Source organism: Bos mutus, chromosome 3, assembly GCF_027580195.1.
Source record: "Bos mutus isolate GX-2022 chromosome 3, NWIPB_WYAK_1.1, whole genome shotgun sequence".
Taxonomy (NCBI): domain Eukaryota; kingdom Metazoa; phylum Chordata; class Mammalia; order Artiodactyla; family Bovidae; genus Bos; species Bos mutus.
This window is the reverse complement of record NC_091619.1, coordinates 99,641,902-99,665,152: the sequence shown is the minus strand read 5'-3', so window position 1 is coordinate 99,665,152 and position 23,251 is coordinate 99,641,902. Positions and strand designations below refer to the sequence as shown.

At 52.9% G+C, this 23,251-nt stretch overlaps 2 protein-coding genes across 6 annotated transcripts in view; one reads left to right on the top strand and one right to left on the bottom strand.

Annotated features, from left to right (window-relative positions):
• Window positions 1-9,206, top strand: DMAP1 (DNA methyltransferase 1 associated protein 1). The gene is made up of 10 exons (XM_070368185.1): window positions 1-408; window positions 952-1,043; window positions 1,292-1,487; window positions 6,960-7,118; window positions 7,240-7,407; window positions 7,678-7,863; window positions 7,963-8,034; window positions 8,335-8,407; window positions 8,571-8,866; window positions 9,094-9,206. Exons 1-10 carry the CDS (start codon window positions 304-306, stop codon window positions 9,151-9,153), a joined length of 1,407 nt encoding a protein of 468 aa, XP_070224286.1. The 5' UTR covers window positions 1-303; the 3' UTR covers window positions 9,154-9,206.
• A 360-nt stretch (window positions 9,207-9,566) lies between these two features.
• The window catches only part of ERI3 (ERI1 exoribonuclease family member 3), a 131,096-nt gene continuing 117,411 nt past the window's right edge, over window positions 9,567-23,251 (bottom strand). For all 5 annotated transcript variants that reach the window (XM_070368190.1, XM_070368186.1, XM_005894176.3 and 2 more), the window contains one exon: window positions 9,567-10,093. In XM_070368190.1, the coding sequence (XP_070224291.1) occupies window positions 10,011-10,093 (83 nt within the window). In that variant the 3' untranslated portion in view covers window positions 9,567-10,010. The remainder of the gene's footprint in view (window positions 10,094-23,251) is intronic.

Sequence of the window (23,251 nt, the reverse complement as noted above, 5' to 3'; positions counted from 1 at the left end):
ACGCGCACGACCGGAAGTTTCTGTCCGCTACTTTCAGGAGATAGTGGAGCTGCTGGGCCGCAGCCGGGAAGCTTGGGTGTGGAGGCGCTGAGACTTAGGAGACACCTGGGGCCGTTAGGGAGACTCAGGTGGCGGGACACTGGTGGAATCCCGACCTAACCCTGGGCCAGTCTCGTTCTCGCGGCCCGCCTCCTCACCCCGCCCCCACTTGGGGCTGAAGTGGCTCCGCCTCCTGATCTGAGCCTGGTCCCTCTTCAGGCACTGACCCTTGACCTCGGGGCGCTCCCCCATCCTTTGGGCGCGATGGCTACAGGCGCGGATGTCCGGGACATTCTAGAACTCGGGGGTCCAGAGGGAGATGCAGCCTCTGGGACCATCAGCAAGAAGGACATTATCAATCCGGACAAGGTAGCAGTGGTGCCTGGGAGTTGGGTAGCGGGAGTGAAGTGGTGAGGAGTGACACAGAAGAGGGCTCGAGGAGAGATGGGGTGCCACACTGGAGTGAGACGGGCGGTAAAAGATATGACACAACGGCATGGAGAGCATGTGTCACCGTGGTGAGGTGGGACGGAGGAGGGGGACACCCGTGGAAAGTGTGGGGACCAAGAAAGTGTGACGCGTATAGGAGAGGACCTGGAGAGTGACACTTGTGTGGGATATTTGGGGGAGGGGCATCAAGTCGGGGTGACCATGCTGAGATAAGGGAGAAATGTCTTCTCCTCTGCCAGGTCGGGCTCTGAGGTTAGCGGTGTGGTGGGGAATGACCCACTCGTACCCAGGCGCCCCTGGAGTGGGTTTCTGTGCCTTCGTAGTGTGTCATGACGTGTCACAGTGTGAAAGTGTGTCGCTCTACCTGTAGGTGCTGGTTTGTTCAGGGATTGAGCTGGGCTAAAGAATTTTCAGGAAAGGGAGTTTAGGCTGTGGTTCCTCTCCTGTGGTTTCCCTCCCCAGAAAAAGTCCAAGAAGTCCTCGGAGACACTGACCTTCAAGAGGCCCGAGGGCATGCACCGGGAGGTCTATGCACTGCTCTACTCTGACAAGAAGCAAGTATTAGAACCCCAGGGCCCCAGGCTTAGGCTCCTGACCAACCTGCCTGTCCCTAACTCCTGATTTTCCCAGCCAGTTTCCTCCTCACTCAGGGCTCTTGCTTGCCCACTAGGATGCAGGAGCGTGGCTGTCTCACTCCAGGCCATGACTTCCTTGCTCTAGGGTAGATCAGCAGCCTGGATCCAAAGGCTCTCTCCACACCTTCTGACTCTGTAATTTCTCACCTCCTTAAACCTGCTCCCAGGGACGCGCCCCCACTGCTACCCAGTGACACTGGCCAAGGCTACCGCACAGTGAAGGCCAAGTTGGGCTCTAAGAAGGTACGGCCCTGGAAGTGGATGCCATTCACCAACCCAGCCCGCAAGGATGGAGCCATGTTCTTCCACTGGCGAAGGGCAGCAGAGGAGGGCAAGGACTACCCCTTCGCCAGGTTCAATAAGGTGAGCCACCACCATGGGGACATAGGCCAGGGTTGTGCCTACCTGCTCTGAGCCACATGCCTGAGCTCTCCAGTCTCCTGGTTGGCTCCAGAGGCACTCTCAGACCAGGTCTCGACCATGTTTGCCCACTCAGTCCTTGGGACACATGCCTGCAGGGTCTTCTCTGCCCGTGGGGTCCAGTCCTCTCCTAGCCCTGCTCTGATTTTTGGTGAGCTGCCTTGGCCTTTCAATTGTTGCTGTTCTTCAGAGCAATGTCCTAGGTGCTCTACTCTGCTCACTCTCTACTTTCTCCCTAGTGTGCCTCATTTACACCATGACCTCAGTTACCCTCTCTCTGCCACTAACCCCAACTTAATATCTCCAGTCCAGAGCAGCAGTTCCCATATATCCAGTCATTTGCTTACCTCTCTCCCTAAAGGCTCCACAGGTACTTCAGATCAAGTGGATTTCCGTTAGCAGAACTTACCATCTTCCCTCTGCTCCCCACCCGTAAACCTGTTCCCCACATCAGTGAATGACACCACCATCCACCCAGTAACCCAAACCAGAAATTTGGGACTCATCCTTAACTAGTCCTCCTTTAGCACTCATATTATTTCAATCAACAACAGAACAAAGAAAGTAGGGAAGACGTACGACAAACGTGGAAACAAATAAGTTGGATTCTTTCAGATAGGACTGATCAATGAAACCAGGATATGAAATGAGATAAAGAGGGAACTTGTAGAGGAGGCCTAATTTAGGTAGGGTGGTCAGGGAGGGCCTCTCTGAGAAGCTGGGATTTGAGCTAGACCTCAGTGATACATCTCGTCATGAGTCCTGCTGATGGTTTCTATATATATGACATCTGCCTATGTTCTTCATTCTCTGTACCAGCACCCTAGTCCACGCTGATTTTTCTCTGTTCTAGATGACTGAGGCTCAGATGGAGCAGGGCCATACCCAGACTCACCCAACCAGGGACAAACAGAGCTGGGCTAGGCTAAGATTCCCTAGGCCATCGTTTAAGCCACTACACAATATGGACCCCAGTCCCTGCAGCTTAGAGCAGCCTAATCTTTGAGCCTGAAAGCCCAGGGGGCTTGTAGCTGGACTCCCAAGTCCTGACTTCTTTCCCCTCAGCTAGTACATCCGCTTGCACCTGGACACGTTCCCCCGAATGGCTCACAGGCCTTTCAGACTCAGCATCTCCAGGTGTGACCCGTCATTCTCCCCCACACCCCCAAATTTTCTCCACCTCACCACCATCTTTAGGCCCTTCAGGTCCAATGGAGGGAGAGGCTGGAGATGTAAGACTGAAAAGGGATATCCAAGAGGTAAGAGGTTTGAGGTGGGGGAGGAAAGGTTGGATGAGACAATTCAAGGTGAAGACAAAAGAGTGTTCATTTTATATTTCGTAAATACTGCTCCATGCCAGGACTTCCCTTGTAGCTCAGTGGTAAAGAATCCACGTGCCAGTGCAGGAGATGTAAGTTCGATCCCTGGCCTGGGAAGATCCCCTGGAGAAGGAAATGGCAACCCATTCCAGTATTCTTGCCTGAGAAATTCCATGCACAGAGGAGCCTGGTGGGCTACAGTCCATGGGGTTGCAAGAACTGGATATGACTTAGCGACTAAACTATATATGTGTGTGTATACATATACATACACACACACACATATATATAAATATAAAATTTTTCTTATTCTTTTCCGTTTTAGGTTATAACAAGTTAATTGAATATAGTTCCCTGTGTTATGCAATAGGACCTTTTTTATCTGTTTTGTATATAGTAGTTTGTATCTGCTAATCTCCAGTTTCCTAATTTATCCCTCCCCCATCCCCATTTGGGAACCATAAATGTGTTTCCTGTGTATGTGAGTCTGTTTCTGTTTTGTGAACAAGTTCATGTGTATCATATTTGGATTGCACATATAAGTGATATCATATGATACTTGTCTTTCTCTGTCTGACTTCTCTAGTTGCATCTATGTTGCTGCAAATGGCATCATTTCATTCTTTTTTATGGCTGAGCAGTATTCCCTTGTGTATATATACCGGTTTTCTTTATCCGTTCACTGTCAGTGGGCATTCAGGTTGCTTCCACGTCTTGGTTGTTGTGAATAGTGCTGCTGTGAGCATAGGGGTGCATGTGTCTTTGAAATTAGAGTTTTCTCCAGGTATCTGCCCAGGCACAGGATTCTGGGTCATTAGGTATTGAATTGACTCTTGAAGGATGTCACCAGGTAATAGTAGGAAAGAGTACAGTGACTTGTTCAGGCAGAGGAGTCATCGTGAGCAAAGACATAAATGAAAAATCAGTCATGTGTATGGGATGCTGTGGGCATTTCCCTGTTGACGAAGCCTGAAGTCCAGGACGGAACAAGGGAGAAGAGGCCTGAGAGGCTAGCAGGGCTGGGTCAGGCAGGGCTGGGCAGCCAGGCTCAGGAATGGGCTTTGCGCTGTCTTTGGGGAGCCACTAGTAGGTTTTAAGTAGAATGGTGTCAGGATCACATTTGAGTTTTAGAAAGCTTGTGGTGGCTATGGGTGGAGAATGAAGCCACAGTAAAGGAAACTAAGCATCTTCCCGCCAACGCTGCTCATTCCTGGGGTCGTGCTTTCAGTCTGTGGCTCCCCAGCTCAAGCCAGCAACACAAGAGTTACCTGTGACAGCATCTTCCCTCACCTCTTACGGCCAGTTGTCACAACCTGGGATATTTAAAGCCTCTCAAGTGTGTGCCCTTTTCTTTACCTTCTGCTGCTTTATTTCAGGCCTCTTCACTTCCTACCTGGATTATTTCTTAAACCTGCCAGGTGGTCTCCTAAGTTCATATTTCACCCCCTCTGTCTTCACTGTTGCCAGGGTGGTCTATGTAGAAGAGAATCATGATCTCACTCCTCTCTTTAAAACTAACTTTCTGGCTCCCATCACCTACAGGATGAATTCCAGACTCCTTAGCGGGCGGATAGGCCTGCAGCAGCTCCCCTCTGCTGACTCTCCAGGCTCTCTTAGGCCTTTCCCTGTCTTGCCCTTTTCTTGTTCCCCTAATGTGTCCTGATGCTTCAGGCCATTTCTCTCTCATCACTGTTTACGTGGTCCCCCTGCTTAGGATTCTCTCCACTGCATTCCCTCACCAGTTCACTTCTATTATACTTAACCTTAAGGCTGAACCAGACCTCATTTATCTCTTCCCTGTCAACCCTTGTCCCAGGCTGAATCAGGTGTCACTCATTACACCCTAGGCATACCTTTGTCATCAGTTTTGCCTCACTGTACTAAATTAGTTTTGCAGCTGGACTGTGAGCTCTGAGAAGGTAAGGCCCATCTTACTCAGCACTGTGTCCCTAGCATAGGTCTAGCAGGCCCACGATATTAATAAATATTTGCTGATCTCTCTTGCTTGACTGTGAACTTCTTTTTATTTTTATTGGCTGCGCCATGTGGCTTGTGGGATCTTACTTCCCCAACCAGGATTCAAGCCTGGGCCCCAGCAGTCAAAGTGCCAACTCCTAGCCTTTGGACCACCAGGGAACTCCCTGACCATGAGCTTCTTGAGAACAGGACCAGCTACACTGTTCCTGAGTATTTTTTTTTTTAGTTAAATGGAATTAAAATGCATAGGAGGGGTACTTAACCAACTGCAGAGAGATCCAAAGGATGAGAAGTTATCTAGGTAGAAGGAATGTGGAAGTGAGAAGGCATTTGGGGCAAGAACAACAAAGGCTGAGGGGGAGAGCCTGGTATATTCCAGTAACTGCTAGTCTCTCAGCTGGAACTTAGGGTCCATGAAGGACAGTGGTTGCAGAGGGAGGCCAGGTCACTTACCATGTGTTCACTGATTGATTCAATAAATATTCATTGATACCTACAGTGTGCAGGTCCTGTGCTGAGCCTAGAAGGTAGGAAGTGATCCAGACAACCCTTGCTCTTGGCAAGTTTAAAGATTATCTAGAAGGCACTTTCAAAGTATCAGGGAGCCTTTGAGGGGTTTCATAAGGGATGGTTGGGTAACATCAGTTATATATTCTAGAACAGTGCTTTTCAAATTATCTGTGATAAAGGACATTTTAAAACATTTCCCAATTCATCAGAGACTACTAAAGATAGTAAAATTGTAAGAAAAGATAAAATATCAGTCCATGTTTCTTCTCAATTATTTAGCAGCAGATGATGCTATAAGATTGTTGTAAAGCTTTCTAAATGCTTACTCTCGTTTCTGTACTTACTGTAGACCAGGTTTGCAGCAGCACTGGTCTAAAGGCTGCCCTTGAGCAGTGTCAGAGAGGTCACATCTTGGCTGCAGATGGAGAATTGCCCGAAGAGGATTAAATGGAGGCAGAGAGACCAGTGGGGAGGCTGTATCTCTATCCAGGCAAGGGGGTAGTGATGGTCTGGACACGGGCATGGCAGTGGAGAATTGGGAGGTAAAAGACACAGATTTGGGAAAGAGGAGCCGTCTCTGGGGTCGCACAGAGTCGGACACAACTGAAGCAGCTTAGCAGCAGCAGGGGTTCAAGGGTAAAGGTAGGAATTAAAGATGCCTCCTAGGGTTCTTGCTTGGGTGATGCCAACATTGAGATCTGAACTGGAGGAGATAGAAGTTTGAGGGAGCACAGTGAGCTCAGTACTGAACATACTGAATTTTTTATTGAGGTATAACTGTTATATATATATATTAGCTTCAGTTTAGAAGGTAATGATCCCGTATCTGTATATACTGTGAAATGGTCACCCCAGTGAACCTGGTTAACATGCACCACCTGAACACACTCATTGAGATGTATGGAGGACCTCCAGTAGGAAATGTCCAAGAGGCTGCGGGACATGAGGGTTTTGAGAGCCAGTGTCGTTTGATGGAGAAACTTCCCTGGTCCCGCCTAGCACTGTCTCCTTCCTGGGGTCTCTGACTGACAGACCCAGCCCATAGTGGTGCTGTTTCCCTGAGGGAGGTCTGGAGGACAGGGCATGGGGGTTGGGATGGGGGTTTATGTGGGGGGTAGGATTCAGGTGCCTTTTCTATAGAGATGAAACCTTGGCCAGCTTGGGGAGCTGCAAGTCTCCCTGTCACCACTGGGTGGCAGGAGTGCTTCAGACAAGTGTTCCCTGCTAGGGGCTCCTGGACCTTTCTCTGAACTTAGCCGTCTGCCCTACTCCAAGTTGACAACCTTGGACTCCACAGACACGCTTACCCGTGGGCCCCTCACCTTAACCATGGGGTCAGGAGCGTGTGTTTTGTGCAGTTGGTCTCCTGGAGTGGATCCAGAGGTGGGCGACAGTCCTGGAGCCTGCCAGGGCCTTTGGTCAAGCCGTCAGTTTCTTTCCTTGCTCTGGAAACATCATTTCCAGGGGTCCTGTGCAGGGTCCCAGGCAGAGGATCTGCTTTTGTCCAGCGCAGGCATGGGCAATGAACAGGAGGGACTGTGGTCACGGGGCTGCAGCCTGTGCGACGTGCCGTGACCGGGCGTGCCCATCCCCTCCCGCCCGCCTGTAGACAGTGCAGGTGCCCGTGTACTCAGAGCAGGAGTACCAGCTCTACCTTCACGACGACGCTTGGACAAAGGCAGAGACCGACCACCTCTTTGACCTCAGCCGCCGCTTTGATCTACGTTTTGTCGTTATCCATGACCGGTATGACCACCAGCAGTTCAAGGTGAGCTGGTGCCTTGTTATTTGCATGTGTGCCCAACCCTCGGGCCCGGCAGGCCGCTAGCTTCATGCCTGCCATTTCACACACCTCTGAGCGTTTGTCTCTCTCTCCATGTCGTCCTTAGAAGCGTTCTGTGGAGGACTTGAAGGAGCGGTACTACCACATCTGTGCCAAGCTTGCCAACGTGCGGGCCGTGCCAGGCACAGACCTCAAGATACCAGTATTTGATGCTGGGCACGAGCGACGGCGGAAGGAACAGCTGGAGCGTCTCTATAACCGGACCCCAGAGCAGGTCAGCCCCGAGTCCCACAGACTCTTCTCCAAGCCCTGAGACCCCCAACCACCGCCTCCACCCTCCACGCCCTCGGCTCCCCTACTGCCCCCGCTCCGACCCCATCCAATCCCACCCTTCACTAGCCACCCTCCCTGCTATAGCGCTCACGACCCCCTGCTGCTCAGAGTCCCTCACAGACAGCCCAGCACCCCCACCCCCACCCCCGTCTCCCTCTCTCTGTCGCTGCCGCTTGAGTTTCACGCTCCTCTCAGCGTCTCTCTTTCCCAGGTGGCGGAGGAGGAGTACTTGCTGCAGGAGCTGCGCAAGATCGAGGCCCGGAAGAAGGAGCGGGAGAAGCGCAGCCAGGACCTGCAGAAGCTGATCACAGCGGCAGACACCACTGCCGAGCAGCGGCGCACGGAACGCAAGGCCCCCAAGAAGAAGCTGCCCCAGAAAAAGGAGGCTGAGAAGCCGGTGTGGAGACTAAGCCAGCCCAGCTTAGGGTGGGGGGCTGGGACTAACACTGGGCCCTCTCCCAGTGACACCCTGGTCTCCATAACTGCTCTTCCCCAGGCTGTTCCTGAGACGGCAGGTATCAAGTTCCCAGACTTCAAGTCTGCGGGCGTCACGCTGCGGAGCCAGCGGGTACGTGAATCACCTTCTTCTCTGTGTCTGGGCCTCAGCTTTATAGCCTGAGCGCTGTGGGCCAGGGGCCTGGAGCAGGTGGAGGCGGACACACCAGGATCTCAAGGGGACGCCAGGCTGAGCTCAGTTTTCAGCCTGTTCTACTCACTGGTTGTTTCCTTCTGTGACCCAGAGCTGCCTCTAGGGGTTAACTTCTCTTCTAGCCCTCCCCACCCCGACCCAATTCCTTTTGTCCCCTTCATTCTAAACCACTTGTCGGGAGAGGGTCCCGCTTGAGCTGAGCTGCCTGGGTCATTGCAGATGAAGCTGCCCAGCTCTGTGGGACAGAAGAAGATCAAGGCCCTGGAACAGATGCTGCTGGAGCTGGGTGTGGGTGAGTGTGGAGGCTGGGCCCCTCAGGATGGACCTTCCCACCAGAAGGGGCCTCCGCCCTCCCCCACCTCCCCCCCCCAGGCGAGGTTGTGGATGAAGGCCAGGCGGTAGGGGGCAGTTCTTGCTGCTGGCCTCCCACCACCGTGCCTCCTGCCCGCCCACAGAGCTGAGCCCAACGCCCACGGAGGAGCTGGTGCACATGTTCAATGAGCTGCGGAGTGACCTGGTGCTGCTCTACGAGCTCAAGCAGGCCTGCGCCAACTGCGAGTATGAACTGCAGATGCTGCGGCACCGGCACGAGGCGCTGGCCCGGGCTGGCGTGCTGGGCGGCCCCACCACCCCGGCGTCGGGCCCGGCCCCCGCCCCAGCTGAGCCAGCGGTGTCTGAACCCGGTCTTGGCTCTGACCCCAGCAAGGACGCCATCATCGATGTGGTGGGCGCACCCCTCACGCCCAATTCGGTAAGAGGCTGGACTGACCAGGAGAGCTCCAGCTGGCCCTGCTAGTGAGCACACGCACGTGCATGCACGGGCCCCACCCCCTCTAGCGCACGAAACGGGATCATCGCTCTGAGGGGTTCTCAGAATGAGTGGGTGGCCAGTGGGCGTCACCTTCCTGACTCAGAGCAGGAAACACGTGCACCAAGCCCGAGTCCAGCCATTGATCTCGGCACCTTGTGTCTCCTCAGAGGAAGCGGCGAGAATCGGCCTCCAGCTCCTCTTCTGTGAAGAAAGCCAAGAAGCCATGAGAGGCCCCACGGGGTGTGGGACGCTGCTGTGTAAATAGAGCTGCTGAGATGGACTGGGCTGCCTCCTTTTCCTTCTCACCGCTTCTGATGCCCCTGGCTGGGAGGGTGGCCAGGAGGGGTGGCACTGGGGCTTGCCTACGCTGAGGCCCTTGGCAGCCCTTTAACCACTGACCGGCTCCCCCAACTCCTGTATCCGGGAACACGCGTCGTTCTACACTTGGTTTGGTTTGTACATAGCAACGACTATACATCCCAGCTGCCTTCTAACACAGCCTCGTGCTCAGACAGTCCCCGCAGCCCTGTGCGTATTCAGAAAGAGTCTCAGGTGCTCCACTGATGCCATCTCTACTTACTGGTGGCCTTGAGCACAGGGCAGCCTGGCACCACCTGGTCCACACACACACACCCAGGGCCTCATTTCCCCGACTTTATTCAGTGGCACGTTCACAGCAGGGACGGGGGCAGACACAAGGTGGGGCCTGATCTGTCCTGGAGCCCTGGGGGCACCACACACCATGCACTACAGATGGGAGGGGGCACAGGGGGGCTTGGTGGCCCCAGCAGAAGCCTGTGTATTGGGAGGAGGCGGTGAGGAGGAGGTCCCCCAGCCCAGGCCCACAGTGGGAGGGGCTGATACTGGGCTGAGGTTGAGAGGTGGGGGTAGGGGGCACAAAGTGTCTGTTCCAGAGGGGCCAAGTAGCCAGGCCTTACCCAGGGCAGAAGCCCACAGGGCGGGCTGGGGGACACTCTGGATGCAGAGCTGTGCCACTCTCCCTTTGCCCCTCTGGTGAGGGAGAGGAAGGTTCTGGGCTGGGCCAAGCAGCTACCCTGTCCTGCCCCATCCCATCCTCGGCCAGTCAGAACGGCTTTGACGTCTGCTTGAAGATGAAGCCTCGATACGCGAGTGTCTTCATGATGTTGGCAATGTTCTTGCAGTCATCTAAAAGGAGGGAGAGGAGACAGTTAGGTGGGCCCCAGATCCTTCCCCTGTGGGCCCACAAGTGCTCCTAAACGGGTGTCGGAAGAAGGATCAGATTCAGGAGCCAAAGGCTCTAAACCAGGGGGGTCCTATACCCAGGTGGCAGCATCTCCAGCTTCAGGTTGGGTCGGCAGGAAGCCTGGTCTCAGGGCCTCTCAGTCCCATAATTCATGCTGGAAATTGGCCGGCATGTCCCGCCCGGCCCCAGTGGTGATGTATGGGCGCCGTCGCAGTAAGAAAAAGGCAGAGTAAATGTGTAATTTCTCCCTTGACGGCCCCCGGCCGCTGGGCGATCCTTCTTGTTGCCGCCGCGTGGGGACGGCCCGTCCGCCACACTCCGTCTTCCCGCCACCCGCCTTGATGTCTCCATTTCATTACTGTGCGGCCATTCATCACACCCACGGCCAGGGTGACTTTGCCGGCACTTCCGTGTGTGTGGGAGATGTGGCTCAGGACATAATCACTGGTGACAAGGCACAAGCCTTGGCACTTCCAGTTGGGGCCCCAGGCTCACATGCTCCAGCAGCAGCTGCCTGGGTGCCTGGTTCTGTGCAGCCCCAGCCAGAAGAGAAAGGCCAGGTCTGTGGTCCTCTCATGCCCTGGCCAGCAGCCTTCTACCAGACATGCCCGTGGAGCTCAGCCCAAGCTTGCTCTCCTTCCCAGGCAGGCTTCAGACCCTCACTCTGGCAGTATCTCAGATTAAAGACATCTGCGCCTGCCAGATGCTGGCAGCAGTCTTCGGTATTGATTCCTATGAGAAACTCCATGGTGAAAGCCATCCCAGACCCCAGACACAGGTAGCCACAGGCACAGGTACCTCAGTGTCATGGTCATGGACCAGGACTCCCTTCACCACCCCCCTCGCACATCCCATAGGTGGCTCCTATACCACAACCGGGCCCTCAGCTGCCACAGCCCTTACCAGATCGATGCTAGGACTGCAGAAGTATTGTACATCGATGTCATAATCAGGTGTGGGGGGTGGTAAGGTCAAGGTGAGGTCAGGAGGCCCTGCATAGGTCAAGGACCAACCCCTTCCAGTGAGCTCCTAGCCTCTCCTTGCCAGGATCTTAGACTAGGAAAGGGGACCAGCCAGAGCGAGGATGCCTGTGGGAGCGGGGCAAGTCCGGTCACCAAGCCTCATGCCATCAGCTGGACCCCAGCTCTGCAGACCCTGCACGGAGCAGACAAGTCACACATAGTCCTGTTTCTCAGAGCTCAAAATGAAGGTAGCCAGCTGGGGTGGATGTGGGCACAGACATGAGACCCCAGGCATTTGGGAAGCCGTGAAGGCTGGTCTGAGGCAGAACAGTGCGAAGACAGATGGGTGGGTAGTGGCGGCCATGGCAACTCCAGACGTGACCCATCCTTGCGGTTTATGGGCCGGACACGCACCCCGCTCAGCTGCCGCCCCGTCATTTGTCTCCCTTAGTGTACGCCTAGGCTGTGGGGGTAGAGGGTGGAGGGAGGGGGCTGCGACAGGAGGAGCCAGGCAGTCGAAGGGGAATGGGGCAGGAACGGCTGTGCAGGAGGGGTGGGTGTGGGAGCAGGACAGAAGGGCCTTAACGACAGGGTCGAGGAGCTGTGATGGTACTGTTTGATAGGATGATTTTCTTCCCAAGTAAATCTGGCCTTGTCAGGGCACCTCCAGTCCTTCCTGTCTCTGACACTCTGGGGACCACGGCCACTGTGCATATTAAGAATAAGTCCCCTCGTTATCTGCAATTACCCAGCGGCCACACACCTCATTTCTTCCAGCAGAAAAGAAAATTAGTTTTCTATTGACTTCATCTGGCTCCTCCCTCGTTGCTGGACAAATCGCTCAATCTGCCTCCCCTGGCCCAAGTGAAGGTGCCCAGCCCCTCCCCCCAGGCCACCAGCCATCCAGTGGGCGAGCGCTGACCTCCCACCTGTGCCTGGTCTGGGGCTGGGTGAAGGTCCACGCACCCTAGTCTCAGCCCTGACCTCTCCTCACTCTACACCCTGGAGGGGTTCATCCACATCCTGAGCTCCAGCTACTTCTGGAAACTGCCTCCTGAGCTCCAGACCACAGATGCAGATACCCCAGGGACATCTCCTCCTAGATTCACACACAAACTCAAAACGGCCAGCAGTGAGCTCGTTTCCTCCCCCCCCCACTCCTTCACTCTCCCGTGTTCTCCACCACAGTGAATGGCACCCCACAATGTCCCAGAAGAAGCCCGATTCAAGCCTGGCATCCTGCCTTCTCCCCCAGTCCAATCAAGCATGAACTGAAGGCTTTGTCGTCGTCCTGTCTCCTCTTCTTCCCTTCACTCTGGCACCACCTCCCAGTCCAGAGCCCAGCATCTGCTCTTCCAACAGCAGCTTCTCTTTCTCCCCCTTTTAATCCATTCTCTCACAGCCAAAGTGATCTTTTTCACACAAATCTGATCACGTTCTTTTCTCCTTAAATCTCTTCAGTGGCTTCCCTGCCCTCAAGTCTGCACACTCATTACGACTTCAAGGTTAAAGGGATCCTGCAAAACCGGATCCCTGCTATCTCTGGTCTCACCCCTGCCACTCTCTACCCTCAACCCCCGGATTCCAGCCTCAAGGGGCCACTTACTGTTTTCTGAAAATGACAAAGTAGGTTTTGGAGTCAGATAGACCTGTTTCTAGTCTTAACTTCGCCCGTTGGCTGTTGCCCTGCGGCAACTGCCAAGTTTCCCCAAACTTCAGGTTCACCGGGGTTATGATAAGAGGTGCTACCTGAGTGTTATGTGAGGAATGAGCGAGTGAAACCACCACATGCCTGCACATGCTTTATGTTTGGAATATCTCCTCTCTTCTTGACGGGTAGGTAAGGATGCTAGTTTTCAGGATGGTCCAGTGGTGAGAAGGTGTGTACTGTACAATCTGTGGCATAGGTGACATAGGGGCCAGCACACTTGGAAAAACCACTTATCACTCATGGCACAAACTCTGACTACTGACTTCATCCACCAGGGGTTCCAGAGTCTAACTTGTTGCAGCTGGTCTATCATAATGAAGAGAGACCCAGACTGGGCTCATTCAGCAGGTCAGTACTACTGCAGTTTTGGGCTTCCACCCCTGGAAGCTGACCTAAGAGTCAGTACTCCACTGATCAGCACAGACACAAATCTGGGCTTTTAATAGTAAGTCAGATAGAGCTCCCGGTGAGCCTGATAACAACATGGCCTCCCAGGAAGTCCTCGGCTTGAAGCCCTGGGTCAGCAGTCCCATCTTGTGGCCCATCACTGAGCAACTGGGAACAGCCTGAGGCTGTTCTGGGGGGTCAAGAGCAGGAAGCCTTGTGCCTACAGCAGAGGCCTCTAAGAGTAGGTCTTCCTCACCTCCAAATTCTAGAAGACTAACCTGTTTTTATGTTCCTACAGGATCATCAACTTTTGACAAGACTGCCCTCATCTTTTGGGGGGCATTAATATTTTTAATGTTGGCATTAATTCTTAATGTTTTTATATTGCCAAGGCTGTAATGGGGGTGGGGGCTAGTTGCCTACATCCCGCAAAGGTGAGTGGGGTCAGCACTTAACAGGATGAGCTTGCTGGCTGGGCCCAAGGGTAGTCAAACACCTGCTTGGCAAGGTAGCTGCTAGTGGAGGGCGGCTCAGACCGCTCAGGACAGCCTGTGAGAATTTACACAGGGCAGCTCCCTGCGGCTGACACGCTCCAGCTGGTGCCCTTGTCTGGGACCTGAAAGAGGACAGGATGCGGAGCCTAGGCCAGGCCACCCTCAGGAGGGAAGGGGCCCCAGGAAGCTCTTGGAGGGCCATCTATTCATACACTCACTCATTCAGCAAATACACTGACACCTCCTGGGTGCCAGGTGCACAGGCCCATGCTGGGCCACAGCCTGCAGACCCTGCAGCTCCCTGCCCTCGAGGAGCTTCAGAGACTGCAGCTACAAGTGGTGCAGCGTGAACGATGCTGTGAGAAAAGCAGGCACAAAGGATCAGGAGAGGATTCCTGGGAGGAGTAAATAAAAAATGCAGAGGAGGCTAGCCAGCAAGGCGGGGAGGTGTTCTCAGCATAGTGAACAGCACAGGCACACTTTCATATGGGAAATGTGGAGTGTTCCCCCAAATTTAAGATGAGCAGATGGTGGGTGGAGGTGATGTAGAGGAGACAGGGGAGTGGCGAGGTCAGCACTGGCTGGCCAGAGGAACTCCTGCAGAGCCCCAGATGCCAAACTAAGGAGCTTTAATTTCTTCATTCTGGGAATGATGGTGAATACACATGTTTGAGGAGCATGATAGGCTCCAATCTGAGTTTCAGAATTATCTTTTGAGGACTGGAGGGGTTAACCCAGAAGGCAGAGATGCCAGCTAGCAGACTGTACTATGTATTTCTGGTCCAGGTCAGAAATACTGGCCCAGAACAGGCCAGTGATGGTGGAGATGAAAGTGGAGAGATAATGGTCATGTGGAGAAGAGGATGGAGGCAAGAGATTTTCAGGAAATAGAATGAGCAAGACCTAATGAACTATCATATATTTTCATCTAATACTCTGTTTATAAAAACTTTGACTTTTTAGTCTGCCTGGAATTTATTTTTGTATGTGGTGAGTAGAAGATCTAATTTGCTTTTTCCCCTAGTGGATAGCCAGCTGTCTTGTCACCACTGACTGAACTGTCCACACCTGCCCCACACTTTTGAATGATCCCCCATCACTGTAAATATATACAATTTCCATACGTGGATCTGTCAGACCAGGAAAGAGAACGAACGTGAAATGACCAAAGAGGCAAATCATCCTGAGAGGACACCTGGAGCAGAACGGTGACAAGCTGCTGACCTGAGGAGGCTGTGAGGCCTAAAGGACCTCAGACACAACCTGAGGTCCCCTGCCTAAAATGCTCAGCATGGCAACACACTGTATAGTGATCTCCTGGAGCCAGCGAGGAATGGGGCTGGAGCACACAAAGCAGGGACCCACGAGATGACCACGAGAGAACAGTGCGAGAAGCAGGAACCATGACAAGGAAGATGGCAAGAACCTGGCGCACGTCAACATTCTAGAACCTCATCCCGTCTCCGCCTCCTTCTGCTAGGATGTCTTGGCCGCAGCATGCCTGAGCACAAAGGGTCAGAGGGACTGCCAGAGCAAATTCGCTCCCAGCCCCACGTGGAACACACTTACTCTAAGAAGTTATTCGCTGTTTATCTGAAACCCTAATTTAACTGGCATCCTATGTTTTTATTGCTAAATCGGCTACTCAGTGCTGGGGGCAGCATCTCAAGCTATGGCTGGGCGCAGTTCAGGGCACAGCAGCAAATGGGAGCTCAGAAGACAGGAGGCCAAGGCAGGGAATCAGGACTAAGCCAGCAGAGGGCCCCTGTGTATCCCTAGATTCTGGATTCGAATCCAAACTCCATCACTGGACAACTGTGTGAACACGAGCAGATTACTGTACTTTATTTAACCTGTGTTTCAGATTCTTCTCTAAAATGGGAATAATAATAATTATAGCAACTACTTCCCTCAAAGGGTTGTTAAAAAGATGAAATGAGTTTTTATTTGTGAAGTGCTTAAAACAGTGGCTGGGTTAGTTATTAGTAGTAGTATTGGTAGTGTTATTCCAATAGTATCCAATGATAATATTGTTATTCCAACAGAAATACTCTGCTATCCCCCAACTCCCATTCCTTGTCCCAGACGCAGCCCATACAGTCCCCTGGACCCACAGACAGGGTGACCTTGGCCCTCCGGAAACGCCCCACCCCAGACACAGATTCCCTTCTCCCCACCAGCAGGGCTCCTGCAGCTCCCTCCCCTCCCCCCAGACAGGGCCCTCTTAGCCTCAACTCCAAAGTGACCCCTTCTTCCAGCCGCCCCCCGCCCCCCGCACAACCCCCCTCCACCCCACCGAGGTGCCTGGAGGTGCCACAGGGCTGATGGTGAAGGATGACGGTGGTTCCACAATAAGGGGAAAAGGCAATTTCATCTTGATTAGCAGGCGATTTCTCTCTCCGTAATAAGCGCGCTCCAAATAATTAGCGTGTTTTACGTAATAATGAAATTACAGAAATGCAGTCCACTTATTCAAACAACTCACCATTACCATATTTTTAAATATTAGACTTAATTAGAGTTTATCACTTCAGAGAAGTATGCAGACCGAAGATGTTTTTAAAAAAATCCTCATAAAGTGTTTATTAAGCTGGTAAAGCTGGGATAATGATGTGTTTGGAAATTAAGGCAATCAAACACTTACCGCCGCTCCTGGAGGCCGGGCATGGAAATGAGGCCATTACACGCCCATTACCCGCCAGCTCGCAGCCACTTGGGGGGCGGGGAGAGGATGCGCCTGGCCGAGAGGGCACAGTGCCTGGAAATGCCTGTGCCAACAGCGCAAGACACCCTGACCAGTAAGCAGAGAATCACTTATAGGCCACTGACATGTGGCCACCAGGAGCCTGACTCAGACTTGGCCAGGCAGATGACTGGACAGGTCCCAAATGCCAAACACACCCAAGACTAACCTGGGTCCAGGCTCCCAGGCCTGGCAGGACACGTCAACTCCATTCAAACCCCAGTGCAGTACGGGGACAGGAGCCCCATCGGGCAGCCAGAGAGGTCAATGAAAACAGGTGGAAGCTGAGGACGCTGCGGACCCAAGTGTCCTCTCCCGATTCTAGGCCACACAGGAAGGGGAGCTGGCATGGTAGAGGGCGGTCTAGGAGGAAGCTGGGGGACTGAGTCAGGGGCCAGGCTCAGGAACACACCTGGGGACAGACCCGGACTGGGCAAAGTAGGCAAGAAGGGTGGCGGGAGAGAGGGGCGGGTGGCTCCAGGCCCCATTTATCCCGGTGAATAACTAATTCCAGAATTTATAGTGCTGGGTTTTTGTTCTGTGGCCATTTATATCTGCGAGGGGAGGAAATGAAGAGGCAGCGCGGACGCCACATCTTTCTGTGTTATTGCTTGTCTGCCATTTGCAAATCATTATTAATTGTGGGCCCTGGTGGCGGGCCGGGCGGGGGCCGGGCCGGGTACATCCACATAGCTCTTCATCAAGGACCCCAGCCGCTGCCCCAGAGAGCCAATTACCCCGCCCTGATTGGGATCAGATAAAGAGGGAATTTTTACAAATTAGGGAATAAATAGAATTTCCACACAGGGCGCGGGCAGGACCTGAGAGGCTGTAATGAAAAACCATCCGTCACCATCAGCGCGGACTGGGCACGCAGCCCCGGCACTCCCTCCCTGTGTGGGCCCGCCCTAATGCTCAGGGGCCCAGGCATGCAGGTCTAAGGACACCCCAAAGCCCTCCAAGGCCTGGAAGCAGGGAGAGGAGTTCCCACTGGGGCGTGTGTACACCCTCCGGGCTCAGCTCTGACACTATCCCTGTCGCCTCATCCTTTCCTTGTCTTTCTCTCCCTCAGGGTCTTGACAGGAGGAGACTGAGGCAGTCCTGAGTTGGGGACCACGGGGCAGAGACTACATCCATGCCCCTCCAGCTACCGCAGCCCCAGGGCAGGGCCCCAGCCCCATGGACCAGTCACTCTGGGCTCCCATTAGCGCTCCTCCCCTTGGATCATTAAATATGTATATCTTATTACACGCCTTGTTAGAGTATCGAGCTCTATTGACTGATGATAAATCCTGAGCCTCGTCCTGGCCATAAATTTATCTGGAGATGATGAAGACTCAATAATCTAGTCAGGCAGATAATATCATCGGGCCTTAAAAAAGATCATTACATTATATGTCAGAATTAAAAGTGAAATACACCGTAGTAACAGGGCGGCTGCTCTGGCCATTACAACGGGTGCCCGCCTCCCCCTACTCGTCCCCGGCCAAGACCCCACTGGGGTAGAGGGGCCAGGAAGCCTCACCTTCCTCTTGGCTCTGGACGCCAGGGCTAAAAGTGCTTGATAACCTAAGGCCAAGTGAAGAGGATCTGGCTTGGAGGGGAGCAGGGAAGAAGTGGCCACTAAGAACTGCGGAGCACACCCACCATGCCTGGCAGCCTCTTCTGCCCCAACCAAGCTCCCACCTTGGCCTGTCCCTAGGGGTCTCCTGTGGAACTGTCTTCTGGGGGCCCTGGAGTGGCTCCACTGGGAAGGTGATGGGGCTTCACCTCCTTCCAGAATGGCCTGACCAATGAGGGCAGATTCTTTCCAAAATGGACACCCAGGATACAGAGAGGTTAGGCTTGTCTGCATGCCCCAGACCCACGGCCAGCAGCCTATCTGAGGTCTGTCCTGTGAGCATGCACTATCAACAAAGACCATGGCCACCTCCCTCCCGGGAGCCCTGCCTGTCACGGCCTCTGCATCCTGTCGTTTGAGAACCTTGCTGCCAGCTTCTTAGTGTTTGCCGTCGGCAGGAACAACCATCTCCATTACGTCTTATTTTCACCCATTTCCACAGTCACACCCTGCACCTTGTTAACCTCCTCCACTGTTCTTCCTTTGAAATACTAAATTCATACATCCCTAGTTACTGACAGTAATACACTTTTTCTTTCCCCTCACTGGAACCTCAAAACCATTTCGATCCCTCATCTCTCCAGGTACATCCCCCTCCTGGTCTCCACCTTTCTCCTCTGTTCACTGTTGACTGGTTATCCAACAGCCACTCCCTCTCTGCAGAGCTAATGGAGCCCGCTGACCCACTGCCTTCACTGACCCAGGGGGAACCCCCAGGGTCTGAGCCATTTGTGGGGATCCTAACCCCTTGCCAGTCATGGGTTTAGGAGCGGCCAAGCATTCTTGCTACTGGGATATGATGGTAAGTTTGCTGAAAGACCTTCAAGGAAAATTTATTGACTCTTAAGAAGAGAAGCATGCGGGGGAAATAGTCCTTTATATTCTGGCTGGATGTTTTCATGTCTGTACATCATGTCCGGGACCAAAGAAGCCATCTCCCAGCCTTGAGGGCAGTTAGTCTGTGAAGAACATGCTGAAGATAAAAGAACAGAAAAATGAAAAAAATGGAAAAAAAAAAAAAAAAACACCTGGGTCCTTGATGACACTGCTGAGATGCTAAATGAACCAACCCTACGATAACCTTACCTCTCTGGTGACGTAATAAACCCTCTTATTGTTTAAGATTTAAACTGGGTTTTCTTTTTCTTATAGCCAAAAGCATAGTAACTGATACAGAATGTAAAAGCAGGAAAGAGAGTGAGAAAATAAATCAGGGGAGGCAAGGGCAGCAAGGGCACTATTTGAGGCTAGGGAATTGGTAACCCCTGTTCTCTTAAAATATTTGCTCAAACTGTTTTCCTGCTATATCTCAGGATACAGGCCATGTTACCATAAAGGCTAAAAAAAGTCAAGCTTAGATGGGAACCCAGGAGAAAACAGAGGGAAGAAAATACAACTTTACTGAGAAAGGATTTTAATGTATGTGACGTGCAATTTAAGTAGAATTTTTAAAGTCCCACAGCAACACAAAGTCAACAGACTCACTCATGGTTTCTTCTTTCTCCCCTGCCCTTCTTAGCAATGTCACTTCCAATTCCTAGATTATCTCATGGTCCAAAATGGCTGCTGATGCTCCAACCATCACATCCACATTTTAGGAAAGAGGAAGAAGGAAAAAAGCAAGACTAACGTACTTTCCAGCTTAGTCATTTCCCTTTCAGTATTGCTCCTGAAAGGGACAAGTGTGTTCAGTGTGTTCAGTCCCACACACTTTTCTCTTTATCTCACTAGCCAGAACTCAGAGATACAAACATCTAGTTGCGTGAGAAACTTAAAAAAAAGTAGCATTTACCTGGGTACACCATGTTGCCCCTAATTATCCAGGGGCTCTATTTAATGAGGAAGAAGGTCAATGGCTATTGGGTACATACCAAGTAGTTTTGGTCCAGGCAACGTAACTGATACATCCCATTTTGGAGCCTGGATTCCACAGTCCATCATCTCAGTCCTTTCTTGCCCGTAGTTTCAACTCTCTTGCTCCCTTTTCCTCCTCTCACCCTCGCCTGGAAAAACCAAACTCTGCCTTCTTTCAGCTTACATCTGGGCTGAGTGTGACTAGAGAAAATAGTAACCTTACAGGTTCATGTGACTCATAAAATCAGTCATCAACCTCACCTGGGTGTATAAACGCCACCCCATTTTCTATGTGCCTGATCAGTGTGCACGCTCTTTTTTTCCTTAGTGACAATTTCACGTTTTCTCTACTTTCTACAACTCTCTAACCCCTACCCCCAACATCACCCCTGACTGCCTCACCCACGCAATCTTGTCCCCTGCTTCACAGGAAACACAGAAGCCAGCCCCCTGCACCTGGGCCGGTCTTTGCCTTTCATCTTGATACAGGAGAGGAACTGTCCTGAGGTTACTTCTGAAGCCCACCCTCTCCCCAACTCTACCTGGCTTCTGGAGTCTACCCTGACTGCTTTTCAGGGGTCTTACATTGTGAGTAACCCCTTTCTCTGTGATATAGCTTCGGTGGGCTGACTCAGGCCTTGAGACTCTTCTCTGGGTTTCAGTGACACCACCCTTTCTCCCCTCCCCTCCTCCAGCACCCCCGTCCACGCTGCCTTTCCTCCTTACCGCGGTCACTGGCCTTCTTCCCTTTTGACTCTCTGCACTCTCCCTCAGCAAACGTACCTGCCCCTAAGCTTTACTTACCACCTATCTTCTAATAGTTTCTCAACCTGCACACCTACTACTATTCTCTCGGTCCAGGCGTCAACCTCTCTCGACCAGGTGACATCACTGCCCCCTGTCCACCTCCTCCTCCATGGTGTCCTTCTAAGCCACAAATCTGGTCATTTCACTCCCTCTTAAACCCCTTCAATGCTCCTGGAACAGAAAGGACATCAGTGGAAATGTCGTGAAACTGAAATAAGGCCTTTTGTTTAGTAAGCAGTAAGGGACCGATGCTAACGGCCTGGTGCTGATGGTTGCACTGTGACTGGGCAAGAGGCTAACACTAGGGAAAGCTGGGTAAGAAAAGCTTCTGCCAACAGAAAACCAGTTCCAAGTAAAAAGTTTAAGAGTTCATAATTCAAACAACAGACACCCACCACCACCACCACTTCCAACAAAGCCTCACTGCTCTAAGGACAGTATCCAAACTCCGACACTCAGTTCCAGGGATCTACCCAGGGTCCCTCTCGGGCCTCATCTTTCCCACACTCCTGCCGGACTGTGGAATTCAGCCTCTTCTCCCTCTTGGCTTTTCCACATGCCCTTCCTTCTGCCTGGGAAGCTCTTCCACTGCTCAGCCATCCTGAGGGACAGAAGTTTGCTGCGGTTTCCTGAGGTCCTGGCCTGCACCCCCATGTTGACATTAGGAACCCCTTCTGTGTGTTCCCACAGCACCCACTGTTCCTCCATGTGACTGCCTCTGTCACCCCCTGCTGGACCACAAATCCCTTGAGGGCACTCCTGTTATCTCCACAGAAGCCCTCAGTAAATACGTAATAAGTGGAGGAAAGGAAGGACTGGAGGAAAAGTAAGAGGGAAGGATGGGGGGACAAGATCACATGAGCCTACTCTAGCCCTGATACCTGCCGCCTGCAGCCCAGACAGGCCCCAGCCCCAATCCTGCCCCAGGTTCCCATGTGCTGGCAGCTTCAGCTCCTTCCCCACCTCCACTCATTCGAGTATCTTTATTTCCCCAAGATCTCCTGTGCCAGGAGACAGATTGGGACCTGAGCTCTCATTGACCTGGCCAGCCCGTCCTGAATCAAGACTTCTAGGGGCAGAAGGAGCAGTGTTGGGGCTCCACAGTCCCTGCCAGTGATGCCCTGGAGAAGGGCCTGACTAAGCCTGGGGACTCTGGGAGGGGGGGCTGCCCTCCCTAAGCCCAGTCCCACCTGGTAAATATTTCATCCTCAAGCTGCTCAGCTAATCCCTATTAATTTCAATACCGCCGCCTTGCCTGGCTCAGCTCCCAATGCATTATTTATCCCCTTTGTTTGTTTGTCGCTAACAGGTGGGCCCCAGCGGAGGCGCTGACTGGGGACAAGCCCACTCCATCACAGTGTGGCTGTGAATTAATCATGAGGACTAATGGGAACCACCTCAGCTCCAGGCACTTCCCTAGCCCCCTCCCCCTGCCCTGGCACCCAGGGGTGGGCCTGAGCTGTCTCAGCACAGTTTAACTCAATTCAAAACAACACATTTTATCCACTATCTACCCACAGGAATCAGACACTATGTTATGCTTTGGGGACACAAGCTGAACAAAAGAGACATAAATTCCTGCCCTCAGGGAACTTTCCATCTAGTGCGGGGGAGGGGGAGAAGGGGGCATTTAACAACTTCTTAACGAGGACTATGACTGCACGCTCCAAAGGTCGAGTATGCAGGGGAGGGGACTTGACCGAGGCTAGGAGTCAAGGACTCTTCGTTGAACAGCAAACTGAGCTGGGCTCCGAAGGATGCTGCTGCAAAGTCGCTTCAGTCGTGTCCGACTCTGTGCGACCCCATAGACAACAGCCCACCAGGCTCCCCCGTCCCTGGGATTCTCTAGGCAAGAACACTGGAGTGGGTTGCCATTTCCTTCTCCAATGCATGGAAGTGAAAAGTGAAAGTGAATTCGCTCAGTCGTGTCCGAGCAGACTGAATTAGGCTAAGGGTGGGAATGGGGGCTCCCAAGGAAAATAAAGCCAGGTGGGAAAGCCCTGAGGTGAATGAAGGCATGGCAGTTTCCAGAGAATGAGGGAGGGCGCTGTGTGCTGCGGTACAGGGGGCATGAGGAGAGAGGCTTCAGAAGGGGCCCCTACATCAACAAGGCCCAGCCTGGGTATGCGCCTCTCCCTAAGTGACCAGCATTTGTCGCAGGAGACTAGCACCGAGTCCTCCCAACACCTGGATACAAGCACACGCTCACACCACCTCTGCTGACTTGAGCAGTGTCTGAACCGCTTGCCCTTTGTGCCCGTGGCACTGGACAAGTGGTCAAGACTATAAGCCTTCAACTGCACAGATCAGGAGATTCAGGTGAGCATTTGGTCTGGAGGACTGAGGCGGCCAGTGCGGGCCTCTGAATGCCCGGAAGCTTAGGTGTGGCAGGCCAGGGCTGGGAACACTGACTGGCCTCAGCCACCATGCTCACATCACCTCCCAGGAAGGAAGTGGCCTCATCTCTGAAAACTCAGCACCAGACTGGGCACCCAGAAGACCCCAGCAAACACCTTCTGAA

Excerpts from the sequence above, each read along its gene's own strand:
- DMAP1 (XM_070368185.1), top strand. The coding sequence starts at position 304 with ATGGCTACAGGCGCGGATGTCCGGGACATTCTAGAACTCGGGGGTCCA. Across the intron at positions 1,488-6,959 it reads CCTTCGCCAGGTTCAATAAG|ACAGTGCAGGTGCCCGTGTA; the intron begins GTGAGCCACCAC and ends GCCCGCCTGTAG. Across the intron at positions 7,864-7,962 it reads AAAAGGAGGCTGAGAAGCCG|GCTGTTCCTGAGACGGCAGG; the intron begins GTGTGGAGACTA and ends GCTCTTCCCCAG.